Source organism: Giraffa tippelskirchi, chromosome 8 (genome assembly GCF_054371585.1).
Source record: "Giraffa tippelskirchi isolate mGirTip1 chromosome 8, T2T-mGirTip1v1.2.pri, whole genome shotgun sequence".
Taxonomy (NCBI): Eukaryota; Metazoa; Chordata; class Mammalia; order Artiodactyla; family Giraffidae; genus Giraffa; species Giraffa tippelskirchi.
In genome coordinates this window covers 115,432,377-115,448,438 of record NC_137282.1, presented here as the reverse complement: position 1 = coordinate 115,448,438, position 16,062 = coordinate 115,432,377, and the positions used below count along the sequence as shown (strand labels likewise).

Here is a 16,062-nt window from a genome sequence, read left to right as displayed (position 1 = left end):
CTGAAGGTTTTGGATTTGCTTTCTCCCCACAAGACCCTGTGAGGAAACTGCCAGGAACACTGTTTGGGGGAGTGGAAATATCAATAATGCAAGTAATAAAGAAGAAGGCACTTATCTCTTCATAACTGTCATAAAAAGCAACATGGGGTCTTTTCCATGCCCAAGATCTGGGCTCTGTAGCCATGATTCATTGATCTCGCTCCAGGTCTGGTGGTCCTGCTAAGACACCCGTCAACATGTGAACATTCACACACACGCAGTGCTGGAGTGCGTGTGTTTCTGATAACGGAGTGTTTCTCGGAGGGAGCTCAAGGTCAGTTTGCAGCACTCGTGTCTGGGGTTCCTGAGTAGCACAGGTTTGGCCCCCAGCCCCCCCGGTGGGGAGCTCTGACCATGCACTGAGGGATCAGACGGCCTTCTCGCCTCCCTGAAGCCTGCAGCCGTGGCACCAAGGGCAGCTCCAGACTGGAGCCCACCTGGCGCCTCCACAGGCGCGCCCGCCTCCCCGGCCCCCACTGAGAACTGCTGTCCATCCTTCAGGCCCCAGGCTCACTCCAGAATGTGAAAACACTGTGTCCCTCCCTCCCATCCCCTCCCGCCTCCTGCATCTATGGATTTGCTGTTCAGAAAACATCTGTTCCCTCCTTCACCCCTGACATAAGCATCGCTCTCCTGCTGGCCCAGCTGCTTAAACTCGCTGCCCTGGGAAACAGACCCTCCTTCCTGAGACAGCACAGGTCTGAGGCAGGCCTGGGAATGCTGACAAGGGGAGTCATGGGGTGAGGGTAAGGGGGGGCTTGTCCACACGGAGACCTCCCGACTAAGGTCCTAGGTCAGGGCCACAAGGAAAGAGATCAGAGGGTTAAGGCCGAAACTCAGGGGTCCAGGGGGAGCCCGCCCCACCCTAAGAGGAAGTCGGACAGCCAAGCCCCCACCCTGTCAGTCAGAGACCCCTCTGCCTGATGCTGGGCAGGAGTGAGGAAGGGCCTCCAGCAGTGGGGGAGGCCCTGCGGCCCAGAGGAGGCTGCCTCGATCCCGCTCCTCTCTCCCTCCGTCCGCCCAGCAGCCTTGCCTCCCTCCCAGCTCAGGAGGTCGGGCTGACCCACCGGGGCGCCTCGGCCCGTCCTCCCCTAGACAGTGGGCCTCTCCCCTGTAGGACTGGATCAGCGTTCAGTCCCCTCCACTGCCACACCCCCAGCACAGGCGCACCTCGTAGGGACACCAAATGCACCCCCAGATATATTTGTGAAATGAATTAAGCCTGAACCTAAGAAAGGGAAGCTAGACAGGCCAGATTCCCCATAAACAGTAAGTGTTATGAAAGGAAATGATCCCCTTCCCCACTGGTTCCAAGGTGAGGACTTGGATCCATCAGTCTGTCTGTCTGCCTGTCTGTCTGAATGGGGCTGGTGCTGAGGAGGGGGAGGCAGGCATGGGCTGAGCAGACCCTCCCCAGGCTGCTAAGTGTTCTGGGGACACTTGACCCACTTCCTGGCCAGTCTGGGCCTGTGGAAGGTGGGTAGGGAGGCAGAGTCAGGGGCAAGCTGGGCTCTTCTAGTGAAGAGCAGGAATGAGTGTGATGTCATCAGTAGATAAAGAGTCTCTGGCCATCTTGAGGGCAGATGCCAACTGTGGGGACCCAGAGGTGATCCAGTCACAGTCCCTCCCTCAGGAAACTCAGCGTGCCATCAGGAAATGAGACTAAAGACAGAACCTGCCATGTAGTAAGGTTCAGTAAGTATTGACTTAGTGCCACACGGGTGGATGAGACAGACACTGGTAATTCAGTGTGCTGAACCCTGTGACTCAATCAACATAAGATAATTGTTCCTCCAATGTGCTAATGAATGAATGCAAGAAATGAACCAAGAGTGTGGTCTCAATTGCCTCTACTCAAGGTGGGCCAGAGGACCAGGAAAGACTTTGCAAAGGAGGGGACATTTGGGCTGGGTCTATGGATGGATAGGATTTCGCCCAGTGCACAAGGGGAGGGAGTCATCCCAGCAGAGAGGCAGGGAAGAGCCCGGCCTGTCTGGGGAGTCTGGACTGCGGTTATATGACTGGAACGTGGAGGGGTGCCCTGGGATTCGGGGGAGCCACTGCAAATTTTGAAACAAAGGAGGGATGTAACGCAAGAAAAAAGGGCATATGCAGGTCAGGAAGCAACAGTTAGAACTGGACATGGAACAACAGACTGGTTCCAAATAGGAAAAGGAGTACGTCAAGGCTGTATATTGTCACCCTGCTTATTTAACTTATATGCAGAGTACATCATGAGAAACACTGGGCTGGAAGAAACACAAGCTGGAATCAAGATTGCTGGGAGAAATATCAATAACCTCAGATATGCGGATGACACCACCCTTATGGCAGAAAGTGAAGAAGAACTAAAGAGCCTCTTGATAAAAGTGAAAGAGGAGAGTGAAAAAGTTGGCTTAAAGCTCAACGTTCAGAAAACTAAGATCATGGCATCTGGTCCTATCACTTCATGGGAAATAGATGGGGAAACAGTGGAAACAGTGTCAGACTTTATTTTTTTGAGCTCCAGAATCACTGCTGATGGTGATTGCAGCAATGAAATTAAAAGACGCTTACTCCTTGGAAGGAAGGTATTGGCCAACCTAGATAGCATATTTAAAAGCAAAGACATTACTTTGCCAACAAAAGTCTGTCTAGTCAAGGCTATGGTTTTTCCAATGGTCATGTATGGATGTGAGAGTTGGACGGTGAGGAAGGCTGAGCGCCGCAGAATTTATGCTTTTGAACTGTGGTGTTGGAGAAGACTCTTGAGAGTCCCTTGGACTGCAAGGAGATCCAATCAATCCATCCTAAAGGAGATCAGTCCTGGGTGTTCATTGGAAGGTCTGATGTTGAAGCTGAAACTCCAATAGTTTGGCCACCTCATGCGAAGGGTTGACTCATTGGAAAAGACCCTGATGCTGGGTAGGATTTGGGGGCAGGAGGAGAAGGGGACGACAGAGGATGAGATGGTTGGATGGCATCACCAACTCGATGGACATGGGTTTGGATAGACTCTGGGAGTTGGTGATGGACAGAGAGGCCTGGCGTGCTGCAATTCATGGGGTCGCAAAGAGTTGGACACGACTGAGCAATTGAACTGAACTGAACTGAATCAAACATAGTAAATATTTTCTCATAAAGCAGAAAAATAAATAAATATTTTAAAATTCCAAAAAGAAAGGGACCCTCTAGGCAGAGGGACCAGCCTAGGCACTGGAGGGGGGTGTGAATGGGCACAACACATTCACAGAACAGTGAGACCAGGGGTGGGAGAATCTCCTGAGAAATGATTATACCTCAAGGGGACAGGCATGGCCTTGTGACCCAGAAGGAGATATCTGGGGAGGAGGGACGGAAGAAAAGAAACAGACTGTGAGACTGTGTCTTAAAGATATAATTCCAGAGCTCAGCATCACTCCCGTTTCACAGGTCCAGAAACTGAGGCTCAGAGGGAGCCATTCTGATTGATGTTGGGTCCAGATAATCAGTTCTCCATGGCTACCTCCTTCCCACATTCATACCAAATATAAGCAACTGAGAACAGCTTGAGTGTGGACAGTGGAGGGAACATCGCCTTAGGAATCAAGAGTCAGGCTTACAGATTGTCAGTGACTTGCTGTGTGGCCTTGCCAGGTGATTCCCTCTCTGAGTTTCTGTTCCCTCTGCCAGGAACAGTCAGCCCCGTGAAATCATGCCTCAAGGTTGCCTGATGCTGAGAGAGCAGCTCCCGTCGGAGCATGTTGGGTAGGCAGCTTCCTCATCTGTGAAACGGACATTAGCATCCCCATCTCCCAGGGCAGCCGTGAGGATGGAGGTGTGAGCCTCAGTGCTGAGCCTGGCCCGTAGTGGATGCTCAGCAAACACAGAGGGAGTCTACGTGCGTGGCCCTGGGGACCAGGAACGGGCTGCAGCAATCCAGGGCAAGTCTGAGCCTTAGCGACTTGTCTCTGCTCGTCTCCATTTCAAAGACTTTTCAGAAGCAGCTGGAGATCCAAAGAAAAGCTGTCCTGGATGGAATTTATTTAAGAAAAAAACCAACAGATTTACCTCCCTGCACAGAAGGAGAGCTGTCTTCCCCACAGGGAGCCACCAGGCCCCAAACTGCTGATTTACTTATTTTTCCTTCTTCGTTAGGAGCCGAGGAAAAGGCTCTGTAGTATTCAGGCCTGGAGAATTCCATGGACTGTGTAGTCCATGGGGTCGCAAACAGTCGGACACGACGGAGAGCCTTTCACTTTCACTTTCAGTGGTGACAGCACTTCTTTTTTTTTTTTTTTATTAGTTTATTTATCTGTTTTTTAACTTTACAATATTGTATTTGTTTTGCCATACATTGACATGAATCCACCATGGGTGTACATGTTTTCCCCCTCCAGAAGCCCCCTTCCACCTCCCTCCCCATCCCATCCCTCCTGGTCATCCCGGTGCACCAGCCCCGAGCACCCTGAATCATGCATTGAACAGCACTTCTTGCATCTGGCTCAGACCCTGGGTGGGAGCTGGGACTGCCATGTGCACCCAGTCTCTCCTCAGGGGCCTCTGGCTCCTCTCTTTCCCACAGTGAGGGGGTTTTCCAGCTCAGCTGCTGACAGCCTGGTGACTGGGGCCAGGCCTGCCAGCTCACAGCCCCAGTCCTCACCAGGGAAAGGATAGCAGTGCACACACCACTTAGTGATGGCAAGGACGGGCCACATGGCCATGCCTGCCGCCTCCCAGAGACGCCCCCAGAGGATCAGGGCTGTGCCTCCGCTGGTGGCCAGGACACTCAGACAGCGGTCTGCCCTCTCAGCACTGAGGCCTGTCTGCAGCAGAGGCTCTTTCTTCCTGTCCTTCTGTCTTCCTGCCCAGGTCGCTGCCCAGACTCATCTAGGGGACAAGAGGACAAGCATCTGAATCAAAGTTTAAAGTAGAGAGGGAAAGAAATACCCAGGGAGACAGGACAGGAAAGAGACTCAGAAAGCCTTATAAGAACCCTGAGATCAGACTGTGTCCAAAGCCTCCCAGATCATTAATTCTTCTTTATCATTCTCTATTTAAATCCTATCTCTTTCAACCCAAGGAGGTCCCTTCCCAAGTTTCACCCTGCCCAGGAGGCTTCCTTGCAAGGCTTTGAAGAGCACCTGCCCATCTCAGTGTAGCTCTGCCATTTGACCTGGAGCATCTCTGCACAGGCCCTGGGACGTGAGGAGAAAGAACACAGCTGTGCTGTGTGACCTTGGGCAAGCACCACAACCTCTCTGGGCTCAGTTTACACATCCTTATCGTCAGAGACGTGGGCAGTAAGTAATGGAAAGAAAATAGCCAGCACAAATTAGCATCCTTTCCCTGCCTTGATTCCTGAAACGTATTAACTTTAGGGTGGACCAACTTCTGCCTCTGCCTTCTCTCCAGGCCAGTGAGGGGAGACGCTTGATACAGTGGAAGAACCCTGACTTTGACCCAAAGGAGCCTGGGTTGGAGTCCTAGCTCTGTACTTATCAGCTGTGTGACCTCAGGCAAGCAACCTGGCCTCTCTGAACCCGTTTCCACGTCCAAGTGAGTGAAAGTCTCTCAGTCGTGTCCGACTCTTTGCGACCCCATGGACTGTAGCCCGCCAGGCTCCTCTGTCCATTGAATTCTCTAGGCAAGAATACTGGAGTGGGTAGCCATTCCTTTCTCCAGGGGACCTTCCCAACCCAGGGATCAAACCCAGGTCTCCTGTACTGCAGGCAGATTCTTTACCATGTGAACCAGCAGGGAAGCTCCTCAAAGTCTGCAAATGGGACCAGAGCTGTGGTGAGGATTTACTGGGACAGCTGGAGAAAAGCGCTCAGCACGGTGCCTAGGACACAGCAGGCCAAGCACAGGTTCCCTGGCTCGGAGTTTGGTGTAGAGAACTTGAGTCCAGACTGAACCAGGAAGTGGCCTCCAATCCATGGAGAAGAATTTTGTGAATCCCCAGGTCTGAGAGGATCATTCTCATTGTGGGGTCAGAAGAGGGGCGGTCACTGAGGGGTCAGACCACTGGCCTCCCCTGGGCCGATTCTCAGCGTCCCTCATTCCTTCAAGGGCCCATCAGCCAGGACCTGGGGTTGGCGTGTGGCACCACCTGGTGTCCAAAGGGGACGAGACGGGGCTGAGCTGAGATCTGTGTCGTGTGGTGCCCGGAGCCAGGAGCAACCTAGGGAAGGTGAGCAACACCGCCGGGAACAGACCTCTTATTTGACATGCAGACGACCAACAAGATGAGGAAAGCAAGCAGGCCATCCTGTTGTAAGAGCAAAGGAAAAAATCAAGTAGGGAACAAACTGAAATGTCAGCTAGCCTGGTGAGCACAACCTGAAGGCAGTCTGGGCGGATGTGCTGGTCTCTGGGAGGAGAACTTTCCTGGCAGAATAAACAGCCAGTGCCCAGCCAGGAATGTAGGGACGGAGACCAAGGTGAGGATGGAGGCAAAGGGGCCAGGGAGGTGACAAGAGGACAAAGGTGTGTGGCCTGCAGGGCAGGGGAAGGGCTGCGGCTTTTACTCTGCGTGAGAAAGGGAGCCAGTAGAGAGTCTGGAGTGAAACCCAAACAGCAGTTTAACGGTTATGCTGTGTGTGGACTGATGGACTGGTGTGGGGCTGAGGGATCACAGGGAGAGGCAAGGAAGCACCCGAGAGGCTTCTGCAAGGACCTCACGGAGGGTGACAGTAGGGCCAGCCATGAAGGCAGCAGTTAAGAGAGGGGCCAGGTCCTGGATGTACTGTGAATGTAGTCAGATTTGTGAGAAAGCAGAGGTGTGGGTGAGACGGGGAGATCCAGACTGAGCGGACTAAGGCGCCGGATGAAGGCACACGGCAGGATGGAGGAACCATTAACCCAGTGGGTAACACCCGCATGTGGCTCATCAGAAGAAGTATCAGGTGTGGACATGTTAAGCATGAGAGGCATACACCTTTTATTTTGTATTATGTGTTTGGGTTGGTTTAGTCGCTAAGTCGTGTCCAACTCTTTGCGACCCCACGGACTGTATATGTTTAATAAGAGAAGATTAATGTCTCATAGCATCCCCAGACGTCACTGTTAGGAACTGCAGCTTCAGGCTAGCTATCATTAGCCACAAACCAGACTGTCAGGATACTTGTCTTGAAATTCCAGTTCTGTAGGTAATATGCTGTGTGGCCCTGGGCAGATCACCTTACCGCTCTGGGCTCATTTTCCCTCCATTTCTAAATGGGGTAGGAGGAATTATTAAAGTAGAGGTCTCAGAACTCCCTTTCAGTTCTCAGTCTCTTTGATGTCTTAAATGGCACCTCTTCAAAGACCTTCCACCCCCCCAACCTCTGTCGGCAGGGCCTTTGACTGTTTACATCCTGGCTGGCTGTGTTTGCCACACTCTAAGCTTCAAGGAGGCAGGTACACTTTCCACTTTGTTCCAGTTTCTGCCTCCAGGAAAAACAAGGATCTTCTCAAAGATCTTTGTTCAGTTCTGAGGTGGAAGTGGGAGGGACTGAAGGATTTTGAGCAGAAATTTTCCAGGTTTAAATTTACATAATTTATAAAACAATCTGGCTTGGATTTATAAAGAAAGGATCACTGGGTTGCAGTGATGAGACTGGATGAAGGAGGCAGAGAAGCCAGCTGGGAGGCCACTGTGGTCCCCAGGCAGCGGGAGATGGAGCCCCAGATGCAGGTGGTGGGGAGCAGGTGGAAGGGACGAGAAGGGACAGTCTCTGGTATGTTTGGAAGGTGGAGCCCACAGGAGACGCTGCTGGACTGGGTGTGGGTGTGAGAGAGACCAGGGTCAAGCAAGTCCCCAAAAGTTGTGTCCAAGTGCCTGGGAGAATAGTTTCATTAAATGCCACCGGGAGACATAGGGCAGGTTTGGAGGGAAATTTCAGGGATCTCGTTTAAATCTGAGGGTTCTGTTAGACATCAAAGTGGAAATGTGAAGAAAGCAACTAGAAGCAGGAGTCTGGCGTTCAGGAGGGAGCAAGGCAGGAAATGGAAATTGTGGATCATTGTGTAGAGATGGTGTGTAGAGGTATGGTGCTGGAGGAAGCCACCCAGGAAGTGACCTGGGCCCTGGAGGCCTGCCTGTCACCCTGCAGAAGCAGGAAGCACACACAGGGACAAGGGAAGCAGAAAGCAGAGAACAGGCCACCTGCTCCAAGGGGCAGAGCGCTGACCACAGTGGATTGCCAGCAGAGGCCCGAGGCCTTGGAACCGGGGCAGGCTCTCTGGGACTGCTCTCTGGGCCAGCACCTCTGATTCATCCATAAGGAGAGTATTGACTGATCACCTTTTGCATGCAGAGACCGCATCCGTGGCCCAGCCAGTATGACACATCACACCTCCTGATCCCAGGCCTCTGAGGATATTTTCCATGCAGTACTATCCCTGTTTGATACAGGACGAAATGAGGGACCCAAGGAGGTGGACAGTCTCCCACGGTCACGTAGCAAGCCTGTGGTAACTCAAGAACAGAGACCATTTTTTGTTAGTTTGTTTGTTTCAGCCTGTGGGATCTTACTTTCCCAACCAGGGATTGACCTGAGCCTCCTGCATTGGAAGTATACAGTCTTTTTTTTTCTAATTGGCAGATAATTGCTTTACCATGTTGGTTTCTGCCATATATCAAAATAAATCAGCTGGAGGAATACATATTGAACCTCCCTCCTGAACCTCCCTCCCCCTTCCTACTCCCATCCCTATAGGTTGTTATAGAGCACCAGATTTGAGCTCTCTGGAAACGCAGAGTCTTAACCACTGGACCACCAGGGAAACCCCCAGAGGGTGGCTTTTAGGAGAAGGAGGCGGGAAAGAAAGCGAGCTCCTCCTGTAAACACCGCCTGACTCCTAGTGCTCCCTCCACCACAATAGCACCCGCCCTGGGGCAGGTCCTCTCATCTCCACTTCACAGATGGATACATGGAGGTTCAGAGACCTGAAATAACCTGCTCAAGGTCATGGCTTGTAGTGGCAGAGCCAGGCCTGCAAACCAGGCTGTCTGCATGCAAATTCCACCTCCGTGTCTGCAGTGGGCTGGCTCCCACCCCCAACCCATCCACACCACCAACAGAACAATGGGTAGGATCCACTAAATATAAACGCAAATGCATTCAAAACAGACAATGTATCAGCAGCATTTTTAAATTAACATTATTTCTAGGACCACAGAATCTACAATAGATTACAATAAAGATATATACACATACTAGGTATATCCTGTGTATGGGTACCTAGTGGGAATATGGATTCTTCATCCTTTCCAGCTCCTCCCTGGCCCCTGCGAGTCCTATAGGCCAGGATCCACTGCCTCAGACATCGCTTTACCACCCCTGTTCCCTCTTGTCCTCAGACCCTAACTGCCTGGCAAGGCTTTCTCCATAGGAAGCTGCCACTCCCATCTCTGCCCTGAATTATTGCAGGAGCCTCCCCAGTGGTCTCCTCGCTTCTGCCCCTACCTCCTCATTGTTCTTTTAGTCCATTCTTTGCCTGCAGACAAAGAGATACTCTGAACAGTAAACCCGACTATGTCCCTCTTGTGCTCAGAACTCCTCCCGTGCTTTCCATCTCACTCAAGGAGCACAGGCCTGGCAGGATCCGGATCGCCCCTCAGCCTCCGTTAGCCCGCTGCCCCACCTCCCTCCCTCGGTGCTCCAGCACTCCAGCCCCCTTGCTGGTCCACAGTTGTGGTGCCTGTGCTCCTGCCTCAGGGCCTTTGCTCCCGCTGTACACTCTGCCTGGAGCACTCTCCACACATCCACAGGTTCAGGCTCTCACCTCCTTCTGCTCAAATATCCCCTTAGGGAGACTGTCCCTGACCTCCCCCACCCCAAGCACCCAGCACCCCCCCTTCTGTGCTCTCTGGTTTCTGCTTGATATTTTCACACTTGATCACATTACATATTGTAATTGTTCACATGTTACAATACTTTGACCACCTGATATGGAAAGCTGACTCATTGGAAAAGACCCTGATGCTGGGAAAGATTGAAAGCAAAAGGAGAAGAGGGTGGCAGAGGATGAGATGGTTGTGTAGCATCACCAACTAGGTGAACATGAGTTTGAGCAAACTCGGGGACATGGTGAAGGACAGGGAAGCCTGGTGTGTTGCAGTCCGTGGGGTCGCAAAGAGTCAGACATGACTTAGGGACTGAACAACAGCATGTTGGTTTCCTATCTCCCTTTATCCCTACTTAAGCTCCATGAGGACAGGTTGATCATCTCTTCTGTTCACTGCTGAGTCCCCCAGCCCTAGAATGATGATGGGCCCAGAAAAGGTATTCAGGAAATATTTGTTGAATAAATGAATGTGAAATAAAATGGACCAGGCCTCCAGGAGAAAGATTTGTCTGTTCTCTCCTGTCTCTGTTCAGCTCAAACCATGGGGAAGTAAGAGGCGCCAAGGGAATGAAGGAAAGTGGCCCCTGGGGTGGGGGGAGTGCTCAGAAACCTCCAAGCCCTGGATTTTAGGCAGGAGCTGAGACGGCTTATAGATGCGAGTTTACAGTCTGCGTTTCAGAGGGCAGTATCTGTTTCCTTAACCCAGGCTCCAGCGTCCTCACTCACAGCTCCTGCCCTTGGGGAGCCAGACCAGCTTCAGATTCCTGCAGCCATTTGCTGAGGTGCTGTGGACAGTTCCCACCCTTGCTCCATGGCTTTGAGCTCTACCCGGGGCCAGGCTTGGGTTAGCCCTCCACCTATATCCGCCCATGGACTCCTGTCAGGCACCTCTCTACGGACTGGAGCACCCCCAGTTCCCTGTGAGAAAAGTGGGCCTTAAAAATACCAAGTAACTTGCTAAGGTCACACATCTAGTGTCTAAGGTCTTAACAGCTATGAGATGGAAATTATATTTGCTGGATTTGGGATATAGGTCTGTCACTTAAAGGCTATAGTGACATTGTCCGGGTCCCCAGTAGACCTCCTCTCGTCCAATGGCACCCCACTCCAGTACTCTTGCCTGGAAAACTCCACGGACAGAGGAGCCTGGTAGGCTGCAGTCCATGGGGTCGCTGAGAGTCGGACATGACTGAGCGACTTCACTTTCATTTTTCACTTTCATGCATTGGAGAAGGAAATGGCAACCCACTCCAGTGTTCTTGCCTGGAGAATCCCAGGGACGGAGGAGCCTGGTGGGCCGCCGTCTGTGGGGTCGCACGGAGTCGGACACGACTGAAGCGACATAGCAGCAGCAGCAGCAGCAGCGTCCTCCCCCTTCCCCCTCCCTCCTCCCCTCTCCCCCTCCCTCTTCCCCTTCTTCCCACCCTCCCACTCTTAGCCCCCGCCCCCCACCCCCGCCCCACTCCAGTCTGTCCAGTTCTTCCTCCTCTCTATCCTGGTCGTGAGCAGTCCGTGGGCAGTCCTTGGGAGCACCAAGCCCCACATAAAGCGGTCTCTTCCTTTCGCTCCTAACAAGTCGTGCGGCCATTCCCAACACAACGATGCCAGGACGGTGGGAGCAGTGGGTACTGAAGAAGCCTCCGCAGCACCCTCTCGCAGGAGTCAAGCTTCCTGCGAGCGGCGCTGGGGGAGACTTGCATCAGTTCCAGATGTGACCAGGAGAGGGCAGCAGCAGCCTGAGGAAGGCCCAGGGCCCAGCTGCCGCAAGCACAGCATTGGCGACGTTACCTTGGAAGTTGTTTAGACTGGAGAGCAAGTTAGATTCCCTGGGGTCCCACAACTTGCTTTGCCTGGCGCAACCCACCTTTTATTCCTTCACACGTTTCCACAGGAAACTGCAATTGTATTTTACTAAAGGCTGACCAGCTGCTATTATACTCCTACTGTTACTGGTTAATAATTTTAATAATGATAATGATTAATATTATATAATGATAATAATTATAAGGCCCGAGTTAGATTATCTTTAGATTTTCTTCTGGGCTAACAGTCAATTCTGTCTGTACTTCAGCAACTTGTAAAATACAAACAAACAAAAATACTCATCTCTGTTGGATATTTAAGAAAAACAAATACTCCTCCAGAAGTCAGTATTTCAGGAATAGACCTTGGAGCCAGGCTTCTTGGGGGTTGAATCCTGCATGCACTATTAACTACGTGACCTTGACAAATTACATCATGTCTCTAAACTCACTTTTCTCATTAATAAAACAAATCAGACTCATAAGATCATTGCAAGAAGTAATACAGCTGAGGTAATACGGGTGGACATATAATACCCAAGCTCAGTAATTCCCAAACCATCTGTGGTTGTGATAACTTCCGTCCCATGGTTCCAGGGCCCACTCTCACCTGTGGAACCTTCCTGTCCTCCCAGCTCCCTGACACTTTCTAATTCAATAGTCGTGTGTGTTCCACCTGCCATACCCCATGGACTGTCCATATCCATGAAATTCTCCAGACAAGAATCCTGGAGTGGGTAGCCATTCCCTTCTCCAGGGGATCTTCCCAACCCAGAGATCAAACCCAGGTCTCTTGCATTGTAGGCAGATTCTTTACCATCTGAGCCACCAGGGAAGCCCAGTATACAGTTGTTCACAACTCAGATCTCCTTTCTCCACCTCATTGATTCAGTTGGACAAGGTTCAACTGCATGTGTTCAAGTTCCAAAATAACATAATGCTAAAGCATGAAGTTTTTCTCTCTTACACATTAAAGAAGGCAGGAGGAGGTTGGTACATGGTTGGGATGGCAGCTTCGAGGAATCATGAAGAACTCAGCCTCCTTCTATCTTCCTGTTCTGCCAATATCAATCTATGGATGTTACTTCATGGCCCAAAGTGGCTGCACAAGCACCGGCCATCAATTCTACAGATGACAGTGACAGTGGATCCCAGAGAGATTTAAAAAGTAGAACCAACAGAACTTGGTGATGAATTCAGAAGGAAATGGGGACCAGGGAAATGCCAAGGGTGACTCCTGAATGGCTGATATGAGAATTAGATATTTTTCCTGCCTCCTGAGACAAGGACAGTGATCTGAAGGCCAGGAAGTGGTGGGCACTAGAGTTTCACAATGGATATTAGCATATCAACACTGTGAGAAAGTTTGCAGGGCAGAAACCTACCCGACCTTGTGCTTGACATTAACAGGTTATGGAAAAGTCAACTAAATCTAGGTGAGCTGGAGCCCATGGCTGCCATCGTGAATTTCAGGTGAACACTTATTTGTCTTATGGTTTAGGCTGTGTACCCCTGGATGACGGTGCTCCCAAACTGCAGGTCAATATCCAGAGCTGAGTTAAAATTAATCATGCCAAAGGAAAAACTGGCAGTGAAAGTCTTCTGACAGGTGCCTCAGGCTTTGGACAACAGAGGCATATCTATTTTTCTACACACACACCAAGGATATAGACTGAGTGAGAAGTGGAGCATAATATCAGGGAGGATAAGCAGTGTTTACTATTAATGAAATCTTAGTGTGTGCTAGGCATGTGCGGATATATTTAGGAGAAGCCTGGTTGTTTAAAACTCTCAGCCCTCACTTGCCATTGCCTGAGATGCCAACAGACTTTGTAGTCTAGAGAACTATAAACTTTGGGAATATCCTGCAGGGGAAACAGTAAAAGGCAGCTTGGCATAGGATGAACAGAATGGACTCTTGCTTCCTTTGGATGTACAGGAGCCAGGGATGGGGGGGTGGGAGCATCGTCTTTCAGGGAGAATCCAAACTCCACCCTGGAATTGCTACTTCCTTTTGGCTTGCAGCTGTGCAGAGGATTCAACATTCGCTGAACCACGAAGCCCCTGGGTGCAAAAAATAATATATCTTGGTCCCCACTGTTCCCTTCCCCAAGGAACTGACCCAAGCGGAGGCAAGTCCCCACCCCCCAGCTCAGAAGGCTGATCTCTTTTCTTGCCTCCCTACATGCACGCTCATGGAGGCCTAAGGGCGTGGCCTCTCCATCGCCCTGGGTCCCTGCCAAGAGCTTCTTTCCAGACTCCATTTCTGAGCCTCATCACATTACTCTGGGGCTGTTGACCTGCTCAAAGTTAAGGCATCCAGAGAAAATGTGGGCTTCCCTGTTTTTGCCCTGCTGTGGGGAAGGCCTTTTCAGGGCCAACCCTCCCTCAGTGTGAGAAGCTGCTCTGGACCCCTCCAGGAGGCTGTGCTGGTCCCCAGGGAAGGTGTCTGTCATCCCATCTGTGTTCTCTCTTGCAGGTAAGTCAGGCTGGACCAGCGGGAGGGCTGTGTGATGACACACTGGCAGTTTGGGAGCAAAAGCGGCCACAGTAAGCCTCGAGTCTTTCGTTGTATCTCGATTCTCAGATAGGGTGGTTTCAATGTACAGGTTTCTCCTGTCCCAAAGGAGACTTCCCTGCGTCTGGAAAGGGGATGCCAAAACTCGGGGTCACATTGAGGGCCCCTAGCTTTGGTTGGGGGAGGCGTGGCTTTGGTTGGAGGGGACAGTGGCTTCCGGATACCATAGGTACCGTAAGGCCTGTGCATGTGGCTTGCACTGGGCTGCCTGCTCCAAGGGAGTATCTCCCCATGATCTATTACACTGGCTCTTAAGAGCTTCATCTGGTGGCTTCAAATGGCTGAGACCTACCGTCACGGTTTGGAAGGGTGCGGGGAACTTTGGGGGAACCTCTTCAGTCCCACCTGGATGCTCCAAAAGACCCTCGACCTCAGTGGCATGCAGCCTCGGCCGTTTGCACACTCCCGGGCATCCCACTAGCCATGTCTCCCATCCCTGGTCTGCGTCTCTTCTTATCACTGTCTCCTGCTCATCGCCTCCTGTCAAAGTTGCAGCCAACGGGAACAGTTTTTAGACTCCAGTTACTGCGCGTGTAGGAGGGGGGACTGTGATGTGGAGGAAAGGCCAGGTTTCTAGTGACATTTGATTTGTGGCCCTAAAACATCAAAGAGTCCAGAGGCACCTGTGTGTGCAGCCTCAGGACTCGGCAGTGAGCACCCTCCTCTCCGACCCCCTGTACCTTCTCTGTGGTTCCAGGCCTCGGGATCCTGTTGTGGACAGGTCGTGTGGACAGGGCTATCTCTTGCCTAAAAGGGAGTTGGGGACAGTTTCTTCCAAGTGTCAGAGGAATTCATTTTCTCTGGATTTTAAGGAAACAGGACATGCCGGGGTTGTGCGAATCACTGTTCTCAGGATGCTTTAGAAAGAGGTGCCCCCCCAAGGCTGGAGGATGGCTTCTCCCAGGGTGCTTTGGAGCAGGTGTGTCCTGGGCTCTGTGTCCACTGGGAAGACAAGATGAAGGGAAAGATGTGCGTGCGTCCACGCTCAGTCTCTTCAGTTGTGTCTGACTTTTGGCAGCCCTGTGGACCGTAGCCCACCAGGCTCCTCTGTCCATGGGATTCTCCAGACAAGAATACTGCAGTGGGCTGCCATGCCCTCCTCATCTAGGGGATCTTCCCGACGCAGGGATCAAACCCATGTCTCTTATATCCCCTGCACTGGTAGTCGGGTTCTTTGCCACAAGCTCCACCTGGAAAGCCCAAAGGGAGAAACAGATATCTTCAAACTTCCACTTGAAGAAAGTCATTCTGAGGTGGGAAACCCAGGATTTGGACCAGGTTCCTCTCTCTGAGAAGTAAATAAAATGCCCCTAAGACCAGGCAGGTGTTCGGCCGCCCATACACAGCCTGAACCTCAGTCACGACCTTCCCTGGCCAGCAGTGGGTGTCTCCCCAGGGTATACCCCACACCCTCAGTGCTCTGCCCCAGACTCTGAATCCTCACATCTGCTGGTGTGTTGGAGGGGCCTGCTCACCTGGGTCTCAGCCAAGGCTCAAGAGCAACACCATCCTCTTGGTGATGTTTTCAGCCTTTCAGTTGGGTTTGTCCTCTCAAAATCAAATTTATGCAATGTTTCTGTTCATAAACTCCATCCTACCCAGTCTTTTCCGGCATAAAGGAGGCCTTTGGGAAAAGAGCTCAAAAGCCTTCAGGGTTGGTAGCAGATGGGGCTGGGGTAACTGAAACATCCTGTGTCTCATAGCAGGGGCCAGCACCTTATAGCTTTTGTTGTCCTCACGTACTTTTCCTAGTCTGAGGCCCGCGAAAGCCCTGAGTGTTTAAATACGCTTCATTTTTGGAGTGGGGAGCTGCACTGCGTCTTCCTGTGGCGCACGGCCTCAGTAGTTGCC

The 16,062-nt window shown here is 51.6% G+C and overlaps 1 protein-coding gene across 8 annotated transcripts in view; it reads left to right on the top strand.

The window, feature by feature from the left end:
* Positions 1-16,062, top strand: part of KCNIP1 (potassium voltage-gated channel interacting protein 1) — a 406,169-nt gene that overhangs the window by 283,223 nt on the left and 106,884 nt on the right. The window contains exon 2 of one of the 8 annotated variants that reach the window (XM_081520782.1): positions 14,113-14,183. The exons of 6 other annotated variants lie outside the window; for them this stretch is intronic. In XM_081520782.1, coding sequence (XP_081376908.1) covers positions 14,147-14,183 — 37 coding nt within the window. In that variant the 5' untranslated portion in view covers positions 14,113-14,146. Of the gene's footprint in view, positions 1-13,998; positions 14,184-16,062 lie in introns of all 8 variants that reach the window. One more of the 8 variants, XM_081520787.1, reaches the window with a different exon arrangement.